Source organism: Hydra vulgaris, chromosome 05 (genome assembly GCF_038396675.1).
Source record: "Hydra vulgaris chromosome 05, alternate assembly HydraT2T_AEP".
Taxonomy (NCBI): domain Eukaryota; kingdom Metazoa; phylum Cnidaria; class Hydrozoa; order Anthoathecata; family Hydridae; genus Hydra; species Hydra vulgaris.
Window position 1 is genome coordinate 33032501 of NC_088924.1, and position 22399 is coordinate 33054899.

Consider the following 22399-nt stretch of genomic DNA (forward strand, 5'->3'; position numbering starts at 1 on the left):
AAAAAAGTTGTTACAAAAAAAGTTGTTACAAAAAAAAGTTGTTACAAAAAAAGTTGTTACAAAAAAAAGTTGTTACAAAAAAAGTTGTTACAAAAAAAAGTTGTTACAAAAAAAAGTTGTTACAAAAAAAGTTGTTACAAAAAAAGTTGTTACAAAAAAAAGTTGTTACAAAAAAAAGTTGTTACAAAAAAAAGTTGTTACAAAAAAAGTTGTTACAAAAAAAGTTGTTACAAAAAAAGTTGTTACAAAAAAAAGTTGTTACAAAAAAAGTTGTTACAAAAAAAAGTTGTTACAAAAAAAGCCACTTGAATAGTTAAAATATAATCTTAAGCACAACAAAAAAATCAGTACATAAAAAAATAAACAATCACATTTACTTAAACAAACAAAAAAATTTGATTACATTTTTATTCAAAATTTTTTTTTTGATGCGGAAAAGCTGTACTTTTGCGAATGCTGTTAATTGCTCCTATAAATCACGTTAGGGGAGTGTAGGCGAGAGCAAGAGCTGAAGCTTTTACTTCCCACTGAACCCTATATATATATATTTTAAGAAAATTAATGCACTTCCGCATTATTTTAATTGTTTTAACTTTTAGACAACATTAAAATGTTGCTTAATTGTTGAAGTGGCTTTAATGTTGTTGAAAGAAACTTTTTTTGCCATAAAAATCTCTTTCGGCTATGATATAAGGATATATATATATAATTTTTTCAATGAGAATATCACGATAAACAAATTGATCCATAATGTCATTTATTAGTTGGAAAGGTCCAACTTCACTGAAACCAGAAAAGCAACCTCAAACCATTGCACTTTTTCCACCACCATGCTTGACTGTTTGTCTTGTGTATTTAGGAACTAAAGGTTTACCTTTAGATCTATGTGCTTTCAAATTGCCATCAGAACCTTTCAAATTGAACTTTGATTCATTGCTTTACAATTCTCTTTTCCAATCATTAACTGTCCAGTCTCTATGACCATTTTCAAATTCAGTTCTAGTTTATTGGTTTTTGGAGAAATATAAGGTTTTTTACTGCTCTGAAGCTCAAAAGTCCTGAAAGATGTAACCATTTGCAAATTGTATTTTGAGACTAAAAGTATCTAATATTAACAATTTGTTGAACTCTAATTGTTGTTAACTCTTATTGGTTAAGTATTAATGATTACAACATTAAAATTATCTTGGACATTATCTATACACAAAGAAATTCCTTTTTGAATGATTTTTTTTGGGTTGTGAATTGTTTTTTAGAGTAGATATAAAAAACTAATGTTTTGCAAGACCACATTTGTGCATTTTCTATAAAACATAGGTAAAGACTTCATTTTTTTTGAACAACAGAAAAATTATTTCTCTACAACTGAATGTCAATAACAAGTTCATATTTAGTTACTTTTTTCAAAGGAATACAGGAAACATACCGAAAAAAATTGTAAAAAAAAAATTGACACAAACTTTTTAACTGATTTTCGTTCTACTTTCTTGTCAACCCAATTGCATTTAATAAAAACAGTGAAAATGTATTTCGTCAAATACAGGTAGAAATATTTTACTAAAGATTGGTGTCTATGCAGTGGCTAAAAAATCTATGTATAAACCTTGACAGCCAGAGATTGGCTCACAAAATTGAGGTTTTGTAAGGAGATAATTGGATAGTCTCTTTTTTTATTTTTTGATAGCACTGTATATGTGTGAATATATATATACACACATATACTGTATGTATATGTGTGTATATATATATTCTTTTTTTTTTGGAGTCGTCCGTCACCATTTTTTCTTAAAATTTAAAAATTTAAATTAAAATTTTCATTTTAAAAAAATTTTACATTCTGCGTATTTCTTGTACAGTTAAGTCATTTTTGAATATAATGCTATAGGTTAACTAGAAAATAATTTCTTTTGATTTTAAGGCAATAAAGCGAAAAATGAAATTCAAAAATATGTATTGTTAAGATATATATATTTTTGAATATATATATCATTAAAAATAATGATTTAAAAATATAAATAGTATAACAGTTATAACTGTATTTTACAGGTATTTTATTTATAAAATTATAACTGTATTTTAACAGGTATAGATATGTTAATTAAATATTTGAATTTATTGAAGTTTATGAAATCTCTAATTAAAATCTTTTTTTTAAAAGTCTATCAGAGTATGGACTATGAAAAAATAATGATGAAAAAACTTAAAGTGAAAGAGCATAAAAACAAATTTACAAAAATCGAATTAAATTTTTCTTATTAGGCTGAAAAAGTTGTTAAGTTTTAACAACTTTTGTACTAAACTGTTTTGTTTTAAAAATAAATTTGTAAATAAATTACCTCGAACATTTTTGTTAGAGGTATTTTATTTACAAATTTATTTCTATTATTTTTTTCTAACTAAATATAATAATCAAATGTAAACTAATATTTTAATTTTAAAACAATTTAACGCTTGAAAAATTTTATTTTGTTCTAATAAATAAAATAAAAAAACATAAAACAAACTTTAACAATTTTCCTTCTTACATAATTATTAAATAATCAAAAAGAAAAAAAAAAGAGTTGTCAGTTCGGGCAACTTAATTGCATAAAAATAAAGTTCCCTTAGTCCTTTAAAGATTCAGCTGGCCTGATGCCAACATGTAAAAGATTGAAGTCGGCAAATTATTCCCGACCTCATTTTTCCATATTCGGAGGGTTGTATATACATATATATATATATATATATATATATATATATATATATATTATATATATATATATTTATATTTATATTTATATATATATATATATATTTATATATATATATATATATATATATATATATATATATATATATATATATATGTATATATATATATATATATATATATATATATATATATATATATATATATATATATATATATATATATATATATATATATATAGGGTTAGGACTATTGTAATTGTAATTGTAAAAATTAAATACAATTACACATTACAATACAATAATATTGTAATGTAATATTACAGAAACAATAAAAAAAATTAATTTTGGTATTGTATTGCTGTGATGAAAAACAATTACAATAAGTATTGTATTGTTTTTTTTCTAACAATACAATAAAATTCGAGAACTATTGTATTGTATTGTTTTAATGAAATAAAATTACAATAACTATTGTATTGTTTTGATGAAAACAATTACAATAACTATTGTATTGTTTTGATGAAAACAATTACAATAACTATTGTATTGTTTTGATGAAAACATATTTAGATTACATATTTAGATTTCGCATCACCTATCTTGTTATTAATTTGATGAGCATTCTGTAGTTTATTACTGTAAAATATTCCGTAATTTTTAAACTTAAAGAAAACTATTCACTTTGTTTTTATTATTTATTTTACCTTTCTCAGGATGTATTTTATGTTGAATCGCTGTCTTAAGTCTGCCGAATCCCTTTCACTTGCAGAAAAATGGTGGTTCTCTTTTTTTTGATCCCGTTAACTTTGATTTTCAATATTTAAGGTTGCCCAATTTACCATTCTGGCACCCTTTCCCCCTCCCATTATGTTTCAGTAAAATAGAATCAATCATTAAATATTAGTTGTACCCTATTTCAAGGGTACAAGGGTATATAGTCGGCAACTGGACTATTAAAACATTTATTAAATTTTGACACTAAAATAATTTTTTTATCACAATATATTGTTATTGTATTACAAAGACGAATTACAATACAATATTTATTGTTATTGTGATGGGTCATTACAATACTTTTTTTTTTCAGATATTGTTATTGTTTTATAAAGATGAATTGCAATACAATATTTATTGTTATTGTATTACAGAATTACAATAGTTGTAAATCACAAGTATTGTTATTGTTTCTAAATTAAGCTAATACAATAACAATAATTATTGTTACTGTTATTGTTTTCATTACAATTACAGTAGTCCTATCCCTATATATATATATATATATATGTATATATATAGAACCCTTAGATGTTGTCCGAAAGTTTTTTCCATATTTTGTTGACAAAAAGTAAAAATTAAAATTCAAGTCCGGAATTTTTTTTTTTAATAATGATAGACTGCCTGCCCCAACCAAACCCTCAGTCGATGTAGCAGCACTCCCTTGCGGGTCAGGCTATTTGTCAGTCGATGTAGCAGCACTCCCTTGCGAGTCAGGCTATTTGTCAGTCGATGTAGCAGCACTCCCTTGCGAGTCAGGCTATTTGTCAGTCGATGTAGCAGCACTCCCTTGCGAGTCAGGCTATAAGATAGTCGATGTAGCAACACTCCGCGCATGATTTACAGTAAAAAAAAATAAAAATAAAAACATTTTAATTAAAAAAATAAAAATAAAAACATTTTATTAAAAAAAATAAAAATAAAAACATTGTTTATATTGTTAAAAACATTCAGAATGTTTTAAAAACATTCAGAATGTTTTTAAAAACATTCCGGTCAATTAAATTTGCGTTTTTGTGGTTTTTTTATATAACAATTAATTTGTAATTAAATTAATGGTTTTTACCTTCGTCCAACACGGAAATGTTGGACGAAAGTTAAAAGTAATTAAAAGTGACGTATATGTTGGCGTAAGAATCACTTTTTTCCTTCCGCTCTTCCCAAAGCCAACAAACTATAGATCTATATGTGTATATATATATATATATATATATATATATATATATATATATATATATATATATATATATATATATATATTTATATATATATATATATATAGAACCCTTAGATATGTTGTCCGAAAGTTTTTTCGATATTTTGTTGACAAAAAGTAAAAATTAAAATGCAAGACCGGAATTTTTTTTTTTTAATAATGATAGACTGCCTGCCCCAACCAAACCCTCAGTCGATGTAGCAGCACTCCCTTGCGGGTCAGGCTATTTGTCAGTCGATGTAGCAGCACTCCCTTGCGAGTCAGGCTATTTGTCAGTCGATGTAGCAGCACTCCCTTGCGAGTCAGGCTATTTGTCAGTCGATGTAGCAGCACTCCCTTGCGAGTCAGGCTATAAGATAGTCGATGTAGCAACACTCCGCGCATGATTTACAGTAAAAAAAATAAAAATAAAAACATTTTATTAAAAAAAATAAAAATAAAAACATTGTTTATATTGTTAAAAACATTCAAAATGTTATAAAAACATTCAGAATGTTTTTAAAAACATTCTGGTCAATTAAATTTGCGTTTTTGTGGTTTTTTTAAAAAACGATTAATTTGTAATTAAATTAATGGTTTTTACTTTCGTCCAACACGGAAATGTTGGACGAAAGTCAAAAGTAATTAAAAGTGACGTATATGTTGGCGTAAGAATCACTTTTTTCCTTCCGCTCTTCCCAAAGCCAACAAACTATAGATCTATATGTAAATATATATATATATATATATATTTATATATATATATATATATATATATATATATATATATATATATATATATATATAGAACCCTGAGAGGTTGTCAGAAAGTTTTTTCGATATTTTGTTGACACAAAGTAAAAATTAAAATGCAAGACCGGAATTTTTTTTTTTTAATAATGATAGACTGCCTGCCCCAACCAAACCCTCAGTCGATGTAGCAGCACTCCCTTGCGGGTCAGGCTATTTGTCAGTCGATGTAGCAGCACTCCCTTGCGAGTCAGGCTATTTGTCAGTCGATGTAGCAGCACTCCCTTGCGAGTCAGGCTATTTGTCAGTCGATGTAGCAGCACTCCCTTGCGAGTCAGGCTATAAGATAGTCGATGTAGCAACACTCCGCGCATGATTTACAGTAAAAAAAATAAAAATAAAAACATTTTATTAAAAAAAATAAAAATAAAAACATTGTTTATATTGTTAAAAACATTCAAAATGTTATAAAAACATTCAGAATGTTTTTAAAAACATTCTGGTCAATTAAATTTGCGTTTTTGTGGTTTTTTTAAAAAACGATTAATTTGTAATTAAATTAATGGTTTTTACTTTCGTCCAACACGGAAATGTTGGACGAAAGTCAAAAGTAATTAAAAGTGACGTATGTGTTGGCGTAAGAATCACTTTTTTCCTTCCGCTCTTCCTAAAGCCAACAAACTATAGAACTATATATATATATAATTATATATGTATATATATATATATATATATATATATATATATATATATATATATATATATATATATATATATATATATATATATATATATATATATATATATATATATATATATATATATATATGAAAAATTTGTTAGTGAATTTTACAAATAGAGTGCTCAATGTTCTTAAAGAACAGAGCAATAATAAATTAGTAAAAAACACCTATCTAACTTTTTTCTTCAACTTGAAGTTTCACCATTGCTGGATCATCAGGAAGAGTTACTAAATCTCAAAAAAAATTCAATTTATAGAAAAAAATATTTTACAGGAAGTTATAAATTATTATAAAATATTTTAATTGCTATATTTTTTTGGTTAACGGGAAGTTACAAAAAGTAATTATTAAATAAATTTCTTTGGAATGGGGATAGTTTAATTTGGTCATTTGTTTTTATAATTTTTTAAGAGAAATTTATTTTTGTGCCTACATATAGAAATTAATTCAGATTTTTTATTTAATAAATTTTCCTGATTTAAATGAGTAATTATTATATATTTATATATATATATATATATATATCTGTGTGTGTGTGTGTGTGTGTGTGTGTGTGTGTGTGTGTGTGTGTGTGTGTGTGTGTGTGTGTGTGTGTGTGTGTGTGTGTGTGTGTGTGTGTAAGACCATATCTGTTAGTTTAACAATTTCATTAGGAAAGCATGTTAAAAACATACTTACTTTTTTTATTGGCATCAACGCAGGTTTGAGTGTGTAAACATTTGTGCCTAAGTATAATGTGGCATCTAGTATACCATATGTTTTGTTAACCGCATATGCTGTAAATTGCCTTTAATATGCTTTAAATGCAATGTATGCCATAGACAATATATCCCATAAACACACTGCACATTTTTGAATAATTTATATGCCGAAGGGCTTACTATACACAGTGAAGTTTAATATGTTTGTGCTTTTACTGGTTTAAAGTTACTTAACTGTTGGCTAAACAATTTTAAATTAACAAACTTATAGAAGTTAATAAAGGTTTGTTAGGAAATGATATTATACTGATAAAAATTTATAAAAATCCCAGAGTACCAACAATTTTTACAATGGTGCAGGACTCCAGACTCTGCCTTAAAACTGGGAACACCTGGACTCTGGAATCGGACTTCACATCCCTGGTTTTAGTTCATAAAGTGATTGGTTAGTTTTAACTCATGAAGTGATTTTATTGGTGCTGCTATCATTGTATGCAGTCTCAGTCGGGAATTAATTTCATAGTTGTCATCAAAAAATTATTAAGCTTATTTTTAATGTTTGACATTTATATATAGTAAGAATAATACTAAAAAAGAATATAAATTAGTAAAATATTAGTAAAAATGCATAGAAATGTATTTAACAAAACAAAGTCACTTATAACACATAACACTTATCATTATATACGTAACACTTATAATTATTTACGTAACACTTATCATTATACACGTAACACTTATAATTATTTACTTAACACTTATCATTATATACGTAACACTTATCATTATATATGTAACACTTATCATTCTATATGCAACATTTATCATGAAATATGTAACACTTATCATGATATACGTAACACTTATCATTATGTTTGAAACACTTATCATTATATTTGTAACACTTATTATGATATAGGTATCACTTATCATGATATCGTTTTATTTTTCATAAAATAGTTTTCTAAACCAACTAAGAACACGAAAATTCTATAATATAATAAATCTAATGATGTACTTTATTTACAAACTGTAAGTATTTGTTTTTGTTAATTTTTTTATTTGTTTAATAATTTACATTTTTTCAGCTTATCGATGTTGGATGAACAGTCTTGGTGTAAGCCCATTTGTTAATCATCTTTATAATGGGCTTAATAATGGTCTTGTGCTTTTTCAGGTATTTTTATTGTTTTCAAATTAATATAATTTTGTATAATTTTGGTCAAATTTTTTTTTTTTTTATTAATTGAAACTAACATAATGTAAATTAAAGTCATTTTAAGTTTATTTGTTTATTATGTTTTTAACATATTGTAAATATGTTAAAATCATAAAAAATTTATCTTATTGTTAAATTCTTTTGAAGAAAATTATATTTATAAGGAGTATATTTCACCAAAATTCAAGAATTAAAAAAATTAACATCATAAGATTGTTTCATCAGCTGAAATATTTATTCTTAGCTTTTTGATGCCATAAGAAATGGAACTGTTAATTGGGATAAAGTTAACAAGGCACCATTTAAAGCAATTGGAGGTAAAATGAAAAAGGTTGAAAATTGTAACTACGTTATTGAGCTCGGAAAAGCAAACAAGTATTCCTTGGTTGGGATTGGTGGAGAAGACATTCACAATGAAACACATACACTTGTTTTGGGTATTTATTTTCACAATATTTTTTGTTTTGTGTGTGTATTAATATTGCTAATAATTAAATATGTATGTTGATTATTTTGTAAAAAAATATTGATAAGTTTAAAAAAAATGTTTTATATAAAAAGTGGTTTAACGAACTCATAAAAAAATTATTCAGGAAAAAAAAAAATGCTGTTTATCAAAATTTATCAAAAATTCCAATACAACAAATCAAAACACAATACTACTCATTAATCAAAAGATGTTTACTTAGTGTGTAGCAGTTGATTGCCAGGAAAAGAGTATAATTATATATATATTCATATATACACAGCTCTCTGGATTAGGAAAAATGAGGTCGACAGTAATTTGCCGACCTTAACCTGTGTGAGGTCGGCAGAAAAATTGTTAAACAAAGGTTTGACCGTGAAACACAGCAATTTTTTTGCAAACCTTAAACACTTTTAGGTCAGCATTGCCGAATGCTGACCCTAATTCTGATATATATATATATATATATATATATATATATATATATATATATATATATATATATATATATATATATATATATATATATATATATATATGAATTAGTAAAAACACTTATCTAATTTTTGATTACTTCAACACTGTGTTTCACCATCAGTAGGTTCATCAGGAAGAATGTCTAAACATAAAAAAATTTAAGATTTGATGGGGATGATTCGAATTTATATTAATATACGATAATTCATCATTAGGTTTTTTTATAAGGCCTATAAAAACTATATAATACACTAACATTTTATATATTAAGCTCCAGGTTTATACTTGAATTTGTTTTAAGATTTGAGGGGGATGATTCGAATTTATATTAATATACGATAATTCATCATTAGGTTTTTTATAAGGCCTATAAGAATTTTCTGAGAGGTTAAATGTGACATCAAGAAAATTCACAATTTTTAAATTAATGTTTATCTCAATTTGGAAACCATTGTTTTTGAAAATTTCTCTAATATTTATTCTGACTTTGTCAAGTTGAGGCCCTGATTTTTTTTGCATTATTATTAAGCCATCCTCGCAGTACAAGCCTAATTGATCAAAATGAACAATTTTAGCTAGGGAATTTAAAATATATAAGCCTACAAATTTGCAAATTTCTGTTCCGTCGTAACTTCCCATTGTTACATCAAAGCATTCGTGCGTGGTTTTTTTCTTCCACAACTCATTATTAAAATAGAGTAAAGTTTTTCTGCAATATTTAATTAGACGAATAGTGTCGTCTGTAATTTCAGTGTGGGTTTTTCCAAATTCTATTGTTTTATCTAAAATTTCTGCTGTAATTGAGGGGTAAAAATCATTAATATCAAATTGTATAAACGTGCATTAATATCAAATTTGTATAAACGTACTAGTAGTCTACAAGGGAGTTTATTTTCTTTATGATCTTTTAATGTTATAAACGCTTGTGCTGGTGCGACTGATTCAATTCTAGCATCTAAATTAATTGTTTTAGCAATGTTTTGGCCTTCTAAATTAATTAAATTTTCTAAGTTTTTCAGGGCTTTTGCGTAGTTATTAGAAATAATATCGCGCAGTAATTTGTGGTGATTATCTGGGGCAATTTGGTATATGTTGCTTGTTTTATCAGCAAAAACTAAAATATTAGGGTTTGATTTTATATTATTAATGTCTTGCTTGAGTTCCCTTTGAAAATCATTTGGTAATGTTTCGAAATTTTATTGTTTTAATCAAGTGTAATAAATCGTTTTCAAAGTTTTCTAGGTTAGGAATAAATGGTGGGCCGTTTTTTGTTTTGAATCCGAAATTTTCTTTTGGGTTATTTTCCATTATAGGACTTTTTTTGTTTTCAGATTCTAAGAAAAAATGGGCTTTCCGACGAATTCTTTTAATAAAGTGTTCTATTTTTTCAATTAAAGAAATGGTATAACTTTTTTTGTCTGGGATTGGGATATTTTTTAGGGAATAATTAAAATTGTTAGTTTCCATGTTTATTTTATGTAAAATACAATTAAGAGTGCTCAACAAGTATAAACCTGGAGCTTAATATATAAATTATGTTAATGTATTACATAGTTCTTATAGGCCTTATAAAAAACCTAATGATGAATTATCGTATATTAATATAAATTCAAATCATTCCCCTCAAATCTTAAAACAAATTCCCATTTCAATTAACAATAGACTTAATCAAAACTCCTCCAATGAAAATATTTTTAACTCTTCCAAACGTGTGTATGAAGATGCTCTTTAAAAAAACAGATTTAAAATTTTCGAGCTAAAATTTGAAACAAAAATTGCAAAAAAGCGAAATAGAAATAGAAATATAATTTGGTTCAACCCTCCGTACAGCAAAAATGTTTCAACAAACATTGGAAAAGCGTTTTTAAAATTAGTTGACAAACATTTCCCTCCCTCCAATAAATTGCACAAAATTTTTAACAGAAACACTATTAAAGTAAGCTATAGCTGTACAAAAAATATTGAAAGAATTATAAAAGGCCATAATTTTGCATTGATTAATAAAAATGAATTTCTCAAAGAAAAAAATACTGAAAATTGTAACTGCAAGCAAAAACTTGACTGCCCTATGAATGGCAAATGCTTATCAAAAAATATTATTTACAAATGCATTGTTTCCCTGATAAACATTATATTGGCTTAACCGAGGGCAAATGTAAAAAACGTTATGCCAATCACAAACAATCATTTAAACATAAAAAATACTCAAAAGAGACTATGCTGTCTAAATATATTTGGCAACTAAAAGAAAAAAATATTAATTTTAAATTAAATTGGTCTATCCTAAAAACTGCGCCTGCCTGTAGCAACATTTCCAAAAAATGTATACTATGTTTACGAGAAAATTTTGAAATTATTACTCATTTAGATCGAGAAAATTTACTGAATAAAAAATCAGAATCAATTTCTAAATGCAGACATGAAAATAAGTTCCTTTTAAAAAATTATAAAAACAAATGGCCAGTCCAAGTTTATTCTAATTCTAAAGAATTCTTTTCATGATTTTTTAATTATTTAATGTAGTTGATGCAACTTCCTGGTTGCAAAATACTACAGTTGTTATTACAGTTATTACAGTTATTACATAATTAATTATAACAATTCCCAACTTCCTGTGAAATAATTTCTTCCTGATGAACCTACTGATGGTGAAACACACTGTTGAAGTAATCAAAAATTAGATAAGTATTTTTACTAATTTATTATTGCTCTGTTCTTTTAGAACATTGAGCACTCTGTTTGTACACTAACATAATTTATATATAAATATATATACACATATATATATATATATATATATATATATATATATATATATATATATATATATATATATATATATATATATATATATATATATATATATTCAAAAGTAGTCAGAACAGTGAAAAAAATAAAAAATTCAGTAAATCTTTTTTCTCAAAATGTTTTTATTAAAAACAATATAATTACCAAAAAAAAAATGCTAATACAAAATATTTTTATATATATTAAAACTATTAGCACTAGAGGCCTTTCAAATAATCATCAGTAGTGCTGTTTTTGGTGTTATTGCAAGATACTTGTATTAAAAACAAAAATAATTTAATTTTCATATTGTTGCTATGGGTAACTATTGATTGTGAAGGATTGAATTGTAATTATAGACAGGAAATATCAATTAAATGTATCATGTTTTTGTGTGTGCAAATGCTTTTCATATGATAACAAAAAACTTTCATTGTTAAGCTCAAGAATGAGGAAAATTTGGAAAATATGTAATCTTAAATTATTAGTTTTACCAGTATATGTTTGTTTTTTGGATGTTAAATATTTTAAGTAATAAATTACATTTTTGCTGTTGCATGTGATGCGACTTTTCACTATCGTTAGATGTTTTAAACTCATCTACTTCTTGAAGGTATTGTTTGTAATTTTTGCACCGAATATCTTTGCATTTGAATATGCTAATCTTCTTACTAGTTACTTCAATATTTGAAGAAGTAAGTTTTCTTAGTAAATTAGGAGGTTGTTTAAAAGCTAATACTGGTTGAATGTTAGAAAAAACATTTTTAATTCTTTCATTATAAGATACTTTGAGCAAAAGGTTAGCTTCTGTTATTAAAGTTTGACAATTGAGGTATATTGACAATATGAGCTATAGAATGTTGTCACTAAAGGAAATATTTCTTTAGATTCCTTTAGTGGTCCTGGTCCTTGTAGTTTTGCATTATGGAATGCATTTTCTATAATTCCATCAGGGTATTCACAATCTTTTAACCATGACTTTAGTTCTATTATTAATTTTTCGTTTTCATAATTAGATGTAAAAACAATTATTCTTTTAGCTAAATTATAAGGAATATTCTTTTTAATGTGAAATGGATGATGACTGTTATAGTTTAAATAGTCATGGGTGTTTCTTCATAGTAAATGTCTGTTTGAATTTTATTATAATTTTCAAGAATAATTGCAATGTCTAAAAAGTTAATTACACTGTAGGTGCTATCATTTTTTATAAATTCCTTGCCAAAATCTATTGTAAACCCAAATGAGTCATTTAATTCAGTCATTTAATTCAGTTAAAGAAATTTCAAATTTTCTGATGTCAAGATGTTTTGGCCAAATTATAAAACTGAGGGTTATATATATATATATATATATATATATATATATATATATATATATATATATATATATATATATATATATATATATATATACAGGCCTTGTTATGAGATATCGCTGCGTAGCGAAAATGCGTAACGCATTTCTAAATAACTCAACTCAGCAAATATATTTTGCATCGTTAGAAGTTATATTGCGTCACTAGCGTCTTTTCAAGTACCGCATTGTAATTAAAGTTATTTTATTAACGCGTTAAAAATCATACAGTTTGTTTTTTTCTCACTATAACAAAAGTTACAAATAAAATCTAAGTTCTTATTTAAAAAATCATTTTTATTATTTTTTTCAAATATGAACTAAATTTTATTTTGAAAAAAAATTTTTTTTCATGAAACGTAAAATAATGTTTTTTTATTTTCTTATGATTTTACATTTGGCTTTTGGTTATTTTATTAACTGTTAATAAATTTTTTCTTATTTAATTTGTGAACTCTTTTTAATAATGTTTTTAAACAATAGAGTTTTTTTTTGTTATTTATCAGTTACCGATAACATATTCGTGATCATAATTTATTTTTATAAATTAAAGAACGTCATTCAAAACTTAACGTTATTGAATTAACAATAAAATATCTTATTAATAAAATATTTACATCAAAATAAATCTTGAATTTTTTAAACTGTTATGACTAAAAATAATTTTTATATTTAAAAGGAATTTATATATTTAATTCCTTAAGATAAAACTTAAAACACTTTTTTTTTTTTTTAACTAATTTTTAACAACAACAACAAAAATTATGAAACAAACTGTTTCTTTAACAAAAAATCTATTAGTTTACAATTGCGGTTAAATGCTTTTACTTGCGACTTTATTTATTCTGAATAGGCGTCACGTTAATGACAATGAAATGATAATTTAAATATTCTAAAAGATTTTGCAGTTCAGCAGTTTTTGCGTAGCGCAAAACTGCTGAACTGGCAAATCGCCTTTTCGCAAGCAAAATGCGAGCTGCATAACGCTTCTTAACAAGGCCTGTATATATATATATATATATATAAATATATATATATATATATATATATATATATATATATATATATATATATTATATATATATATATATATTGATATATAAATGCGGTAGTGGTGTAGTGGTAAAGCGCTCGCTTCATAAGCGAGAGGTTCCGAGTTCCCGAGATCCCCACCACAACCCTGGTAGTACCGCACTCAACTTGTTTCTCTGTGCAGCGGCCTTGTTCGTCGAGGTTCGTGTTTCGGAGTTATAGAGTCGAGAGAGGGTTATAACCACTATTAACTAGCCACCTCATCTGTAGTGGCCTTCTTGGCCTTGAGCAGGTGAATAACAAATATATATATATATATATATATATATATATATATATATATATATATATATATATATATATATATATATATATATATATACACACACACACAACCCTCAGAATTAGGGTTGGCATATATTATATAATTTTAAACATTTGAAAAAAATATTTTTCTAAATTCTTCTAATATAAATAGTTTCAGTTAAAAATTCTGAAATTTAGTTTAAAAACTTAATATACATGTGTGTGTGTGTGTGTGTGTGTGTGTGTGTGTGTGTGTGTGTGTGTGTGTGTGTGTGTGTGTGGTGTGTGTGTATATATATATACAATACTGTGAATAAGTTTTAGACCACTTGTATAATTAGACGTATTTACAATTTTTTTCCTATGTAGTTTTTTTAAAGCGTACTTAAGTTTAATAATTTATAAGAAAAGTTGAAAGAATTTATTATTTTGAATAAATAAACAAAATTGATGAGGAAACATGATGAATACAAAAAAAGCATCAACCGAGCTGGCAAAAGACATTAACACAGCAACTGGGAAAAATGTCAGCTCTTCTTTTATTTGATGGCACCTACTTAAATTGGGATTAAGAGGGTGTGTTGCAATTCGAAAGCCATTATTACAGTGTGGCAATAAAGAAAAATGACTTAAATATGCAAAATAACACAAAGATTGGGCCCAGGAAATGTTTAATCGGGTTCTGTACGCCTATGAGTCCAAGTTCGAAATTTTCGGAATGAAAGGACGCCAGTATGTTTAAAGAAAAATTGAAGAAGCCTATCAGCCTGAGTGTTTGAACCCTACTATTAAACACAGAAGAGGCTCTTTACAAGTTTGGGGCTGTTTATCTTCATCTGGAGTAGTTAATTTGATCAAAATAGGGGGACAACTCACCGGGGAACGTTATGTGGATATTCTAAGGCACCATGCTGTATCATCCGGAATGAGACTAATAGGTCATAATTTTATTCTGCAGCAGGACAATGACCCAAAACATTGTTTCGAGTGACAATAAATTATTTAAATGTAATGGCAGAGGAAGGAGTACTGGACAATTCCAGTACTCCTTCCTCTGCCATTACATTTAAATAATTTATCATCAATATGACCTGGCCTCCCCAGAGTCCAGTTTTGAATATAATTGAGCATATTTGGGATTACCTGGACAGAAAGAAGGTCGAACGTGCTCCCCGTAATGCTAAAGAATGTTTTGAAGTACTTCAAAAAGAATGGCACAACATACCCCATGATTTTATAACTAATTTGTATGAATCTATTCCCCGGCGAATATCGGCTGGGATTGAGGCAAAAGGAGGACATAGTAAATATTAAGAGTTTTTTATAAAGTTTGACATTAAAAAGTTTGTAATTGTTCCATATTTTGTGTGAAATACATGTGCTTTTATAATTTAGTTTATAATTTAGAACTACTAATTAATTTAGAAGTTTAGAAGAATTTAGAAAAAAAAGAAGAAAATTTAGAAGAAAAAAAGAAAAAAATTTAGAAGAAAAACTAAGTAATTTAGAAGTTTATAATTAAGAACTACAAACTTATATATTTATATTAGAGAAGAGTTTTCCAGGATTTTTTGAAAAAATGTAAGTGGTCTAAAACTTATTCACAGTACTATATATATATATATATATATATATATATATATATATATATATATATATATATATATATATATATATATATATATATATATATATATATATATATATATATATATATATATATATATATATATATAAAGGGTGATTTTTTAAGAGGTATAGGATTTGATTTTCAAAAAAAACTCAAAAAATTTGATAAAATTGATGAAATCTTTATTTGAGTCGATAGAACAGTTGCTATAATTTAATGTTTAAAGATTATTTCATGTAAATGTTGGCCGTGGCTCCGCTTTAGATGGCCCATGCTTAAGGTCCAATTTTGGCACACACTCTCCAACATATCGGCCGGTATCTCACGAATAAATGCTTCAATATTGGCTTCCAGTGTGTCAATCATTGCTTGTTTATCCCTGTAGAAATAAGCCTTAACATGGCCCTACAGGAAATAGTCTAAAGGCATTAAATTACATGATCTGTGCAGCCAATTGACGGGCCCCAAGCGTGAGATAAACTGTTCAATGAACTCGCCTCTCAATTGGGCCATTGTTTCGTGTGCTGTGTGGCATGTGACACAGTCTTGTTGAAACCACATGTCAACTGATGATGCCACTGGCCCATAATCCACACCAAACAGTGACTTTTTCAGTATGCATTGGTAGCTCTTGCAATGCTTCTGGCTGGTCTTCACTCCAGATGCGGCAATTTCGCTTGTTAATGTATCCATTCAACCAGAAATGAGCTTTGTCACCGAACACAATTTTTCAATAAAAATGTGGATCTTCTTCCAACTTTGCCAGCGTCCATTCACCAAATGTTAAGCGTTGTGGGAGGTCGTGTGGTTTTAATTCTTGCACCAGCTGTATCTTATAAGGTTTTACACTCAAATCCTTTCGCAAAATTTTCCATGTAGTGGAGTAACAGAGGCCCAATTGCTGAGAACGGCAGCAAATCGACATTTCACGGTCATCACTAACACTGGCTGATAAAGCTGCAATATTTTCTTTTGTCCTCACTCTACATATGCGTGTTAATGGTTTAATGTCCAATAATGTAAACTAGGTTCGAAATTTAGTCACAAGCTTCTGAATAGCTCCTTCAGTAGGCCAACCAAACTGCCCATAAATTGGAAGAAGTGCGTGATGCACTCTCTTAACCGAGCATGAATTTTGATAGTAAAATTCAATAATTTGCAAGCATTGTTCATTTGTAAGTCAATTCATGGTTAAATTATAGACCAAACTGAACAAGCTTGACAATGATACAAGACACGATGCACGTGTGATCTGTCAAAACCAGTGTTGCCAAAAAGATACCTGCAAAAAAATCACCTTTTATATATACGCATACATATGTGTGTATGGGCAATTCCACGGGGGAAAATGAAAAATTAGTCAAATTTTATTCTCTTTTTTGTCAACTTTTAGCAAATGAATACTGATGTAGACATGAAAGTTTATTTAAAATATACATTTAATACTAAAGTTAATTTAAGTCATTTTTATGCCTCTGAAAGTTACGGTTTTTCTCCTTGTTACATAATAAAAAAGGTATCATTGTAGAATGTTATTTTAACCGTGAATTTATTTCCATAATCGGAATTAATTTAGCGTGAAAATGGAGCTAAAATGTTCAAATTGTTGTTGGTCAAATTTAATACTTTATAAAATATATATTTTAATAACGAAAGAGCTATTGCAATTTTCATGTAAGGTAAGTTAAAAAAAGCATGGTAAAGTTTTGTTTTTTCTAATATTTAGTTTGCAAACTTTTATAATAATATATGTGAAAGAACATGAAATGTTATGTTTTTACATATAAAGTTTTGAATAATGATGCTTAGTTAAAGCACATTTTTATTTTAAATTTGTGTAACGTAAGTTAAACTACATGCATTTTTCTAAAGCTTTGGCAGGTTATTCCATTCCAAATGGACCAAAATTTTAGAATTTCAACATGGACCCTTCAGATTTTGATGAAACTTAGTGGGTTTGTTAATACCAATGAGAAAAACAATTCCTGAAAATTTCAGCATAAAATCTTTTGTGGTTCATGAGATATGGTCATTTGACATTTTTGATTTTTCCAAAAATAAAAACTACAGTAGCAAAAACATATTTTGTTCATACTTTGAAGTTCTTTATTTTAAAAAAACATGTTTTGTTCATACTTTGAAGATCTATATTTTAAAAAAACATGTCTTGTTCATACTTTGAAGTTCTTTATTTTAAAAAAACATGTTTTGTTCATACTTTGAAGCTCTATATTTTAAAAAAACATGTTTTGTTCATACTTTGAAGCTCTATATCTAAAAACAAAATTTCAGAAAACTTTTTAGTTTTTTTTATTGTATACAACTCTAGGTTTACTTTAATAAAGCTTTGATATTGAATTCTTGAATGTCACATTTTTTCCATAATGGCTACCTAAAAAACCGAAAAAATTGTTTGCAAGTATAAAAAGTTGATTTTTGATGAGTCAATATACAAAACCTGCAGTTTAAGAAGTGAACAGAAATATTTTTTTAGTTTCTATATATGGTAGGCTTCTAAATTTTTAGAAATTTACTGATAAGATACAATTCAGTAAAAAATTATAGACCACTAAAAATGGCTGCAGCTAAAACTTAGGAAAATGTGCCTCCACTCCAAACCACCGGTAACCTAGGATCAACACTGGTTTTAATAAAAAAAATTTTCTTCTAATTTAATAGACTTTCTTACAGTGATTTTAGAAAAAATATAGTGGGTAATCATGGGGAAGTTACAAAATCAGAACAATGAAAATTACCCAAAACGCATTAAAAGCAATAAAAATAAAGTTATTGTTGTACTTTAGTTTGTATTATATATTGTAATACAAAGTGTGTATGAATTTAAAAGTATTTCATAATCAGTACTAGAAATAAATCTTTAAATAAGCCTGAATTAAACTCAATTTTTAAATAGCCCTTGCTCTTTCCTACCCCCTACCCTGTCCATTTACTTTTTAACATTCACATTTTTTCCCAGAACTTAGAAAAAAATTGTAATTGAACACTTCTCCTTACATGGTGTGTCTGGTTTTATGTCTGATGTATGAGGTGCCCCTATGCCCAAACACCACTAAACATACACACATAAAAACTAAAATTTAGTTTTTAATGTTTTCATATAAAACTTATTAGTAGCCTGTTAGGTAAAACTGAAATGAAAGACTTTTAGTCTAATTTACCTAATATTTAATATCATTACTATAAATTTTATAATATTTTTTCAATAAATTCACCATTCAACCCTTCCCCAATAATTTGTCTTATTTGATTATCATTTTCAAATTTAGGTAACAACTTATACAAAGTTATAAGAGTTATTTGACTTGTCAAGATAATACACAAATTGATTATGTAATAAAGAATATTATTATGTAGCAAACAATCAATATAAACATTGAATCTTTTAAATGATTTTTGCTAAAAAACTTAGACCAAAGTGGTGTATTCCTCTTGGAGGTGCTTCAGATCTCCATTAAGTTTGTATTTGTGAGTAACACCAAAATGCAAAACTTTTAGCATTACAAATACCAGATATTTCAGACTATAAAGATCTCTTGACATTAGTTGTATGTGACTTAACAAATTGAGACTGCATGCTGCACAGTTACAAATACTGCCCAGATACCAACACAATAAAAGAGTATTATACTGCTTTGTTTGATAGACATAGTATGGAAGATATCATCTTTAATCTGTGGCAAAAAGCCAACAAAAGACATGATATAGTTCAAGTAACTCTTCCTATGTATGATTTTATTGAAAAAACTTGTCAACAAATAGACCAATTAGAGACCACCATTATATAGCCAAAAATCAAGCAGCATATTTGCAGCATCTAAAAATACCATTACATTATTGATCATAAAATGTAAAAGTGTTTATATCATTTTAGATCATTTGCAACACAACACAAACTCAGTTCATTGCTTCATTTATGAAGTACTAAAACAAAAGAGTTGTTGCCTTACTTTACCCATTGCATTTATTTTAGTGATGGTGCAGGTTCACAATACAAAAAATTATAAAAACATATCTAACTTATGTCGCTATAAACTAGATCATAAAGTATCTGCAGAATGGCATTTTTTTCGCTTCATCACATGGAAAGAGTGCTTGCCATGGTGTTGGGGGCTTTGTCAAAAGACTTGTAGCTAAGGCCAGTTTACAATCACTTACAGATCCTATCAATTCACCTGAGAAAATGTATGATTGGTGTAGAAAAAATATTAAAGGAATTTTTAATACATTTCAAATGACGCAACTGTATTACATTGCATAAAGTTTAAATTAGAAGAACGTTATGCTACTTGTTCAACAATTCCAAGAACCATTGTTTTATACCACAATCTTTATCTACTTTACAGATGAGATGGGTGTTATTTGACAATATGTATACTAATGTAAATGTATCTAAAATGCAGCATATAGTTCTACTTGCTTCCCTTTCACCAGGAATTAATATACCATGTGTTTATGATGCAAAATGATTTTTAGACAGTATTGTTGAATTATCTAAAGAAAATCAAATACATACTTAATGGAAACCTTGGTAACGTAAGTGATGTAACGTAAATTAAATGTATAGTATCAAAAAAAACAAATTTATTTTCCTTAACCGGTCACCTCTGATAAAATTTTATATATTTTTAAATTGGCATAGAATTCTTAACATCTTATGAAAGTTTCTAATACAAACCGCTTTACTGATGCATAGAAATCTGACCTAAAAGTTGAAGCAATTTTTTTACCTTGTTTTCCGTGTAACGTAAGTTTAGTGGCATTTTCAGCAATAACTTTGTCCTCTTTCGGCCAGACTCAAAACTTTTTATCTTATTTTATTCTTAAGACTAACAGCTTTCATACAAAACTACTAAAAGTTTAATTTACAATTTTAATATGCAAATATTTGATAAAGTTGTTGCGGGTGTTACAACTTTATCAAAAAAGTTAAAAATGGAATTGCCCATATCTATAAATATATATATATATATATATATATATATATATATATATATATATATATATATATATATATGTATGTATGTTTATATATATATATATATATATATATATATATATATGTATGTATGTTTATATATATATATATATATATATATATATGTATATATATATATATATATATATATATATATATATATATATATATATATTTATATATATATATATATATATATATTTGCTATAAGCTTCATTTATTAAATGAATTTAATTTTTAAGAGAATTAATACTTAACCATTATAAACAAAATATGTGAGAATAATTCATTTTTGTTTCATTTTTTTGTTAAGCGCTGGTTTGGCAAATGTTGCGTGATTACAGTATAGAAATGATTAACAAATTAAGCAAAGCTGGAGCTCCAACTAAAGATGCTGAAATTGTTCAATGGGTCAATAAAAAGGTTAATATTTTACTTATGATTTTTATTTAAATTACTTTTTGCTTAAATTTTTTTTTTATGAGTTGTTTTTATATTTTATTTTTATCAATTGTTTTAAAAAAAAAAACATTTAGTAATATAAAAAAATTAATTTATCATATTGAAAAAAAAATTTTAAAAATTCTAAAATTAACAATTAATTTATTCCTGCAACATTAATAAGAGTCAAAACTTTATTCACATTAGGGTGGGTCATTATGATGTTAATGTTAAGTTGGGCTGTAAAACATTACTAAAAAGTTGCATTATAGTCTACTTATGAAAAAACTTGTTTTGAAATAAAATGGAAGCATGTCTTGGATCCACAACTTTGCGAATTAAAATTACTGTATAATTGTATAATGTAAATACACATTTATATGTCCTATTACTTGACATCTCGTTACATTAAATTTAGAATTGCGAGCAGTTTTTAAAGGAGATATAGTCAAAGTGTTGTAGGCAACACAAAACAGCAAATTATTTCAGTTATTTGCAATTTGTTATGGCTTAAGAGTCAATTTTTAGTAATTTTGCTAGAGATTTTTGATGCAACAAAATTATTCCATGTTGTGATTTGTGACTGAAAACATTCATAGTTTTTGGTGAGCTGTCTTTAATAGAACATTCAACTACCTGAGATTGGCATGGAATACCACTCAAGACATCAATGTGGAACTGGAGATGTTCAAGGTCATCATTAGAAATGGTTGATAAAAGTGATGGTGTTGCAAAAGTAACAGACCAGTTGATCATCTTTATAAATGATAAAGCTCTTGGATCAAACATGATGCTTGATTTATCAAAGACACGTATCTTGCTACTTTGTGATGTA

At 26.6% G+C, this 22399-nt stretch overlaps 1 protein-coding gene across 1 annotated transcript in view; it reads left to right on the forward strand.

Moving 5' to 3' along the window:
* LOC100203602 (plastin-3) overlaps window positions 1–22399 on the forward strand; it is a 61463-nt gene that overhangs the window by 30996 nt on the left and 8068 nt on the right. The window contains exons 9-11 of the mRNA XM_065797948.1: window positions 7943–8031; window positions 8318–8510; window positions 21437–21546. Of these exons, the coding sequence (XP_065654020.1) occupies window positions 7943–8031; window positions 8318–8510; window positions 21437–21546 (392 nt within the window). The remainder of the gene's footprint in view (window positions 1–7942; window positions 8032–8317; window positions 8511–21436; window positions 21547–22399) is intronic.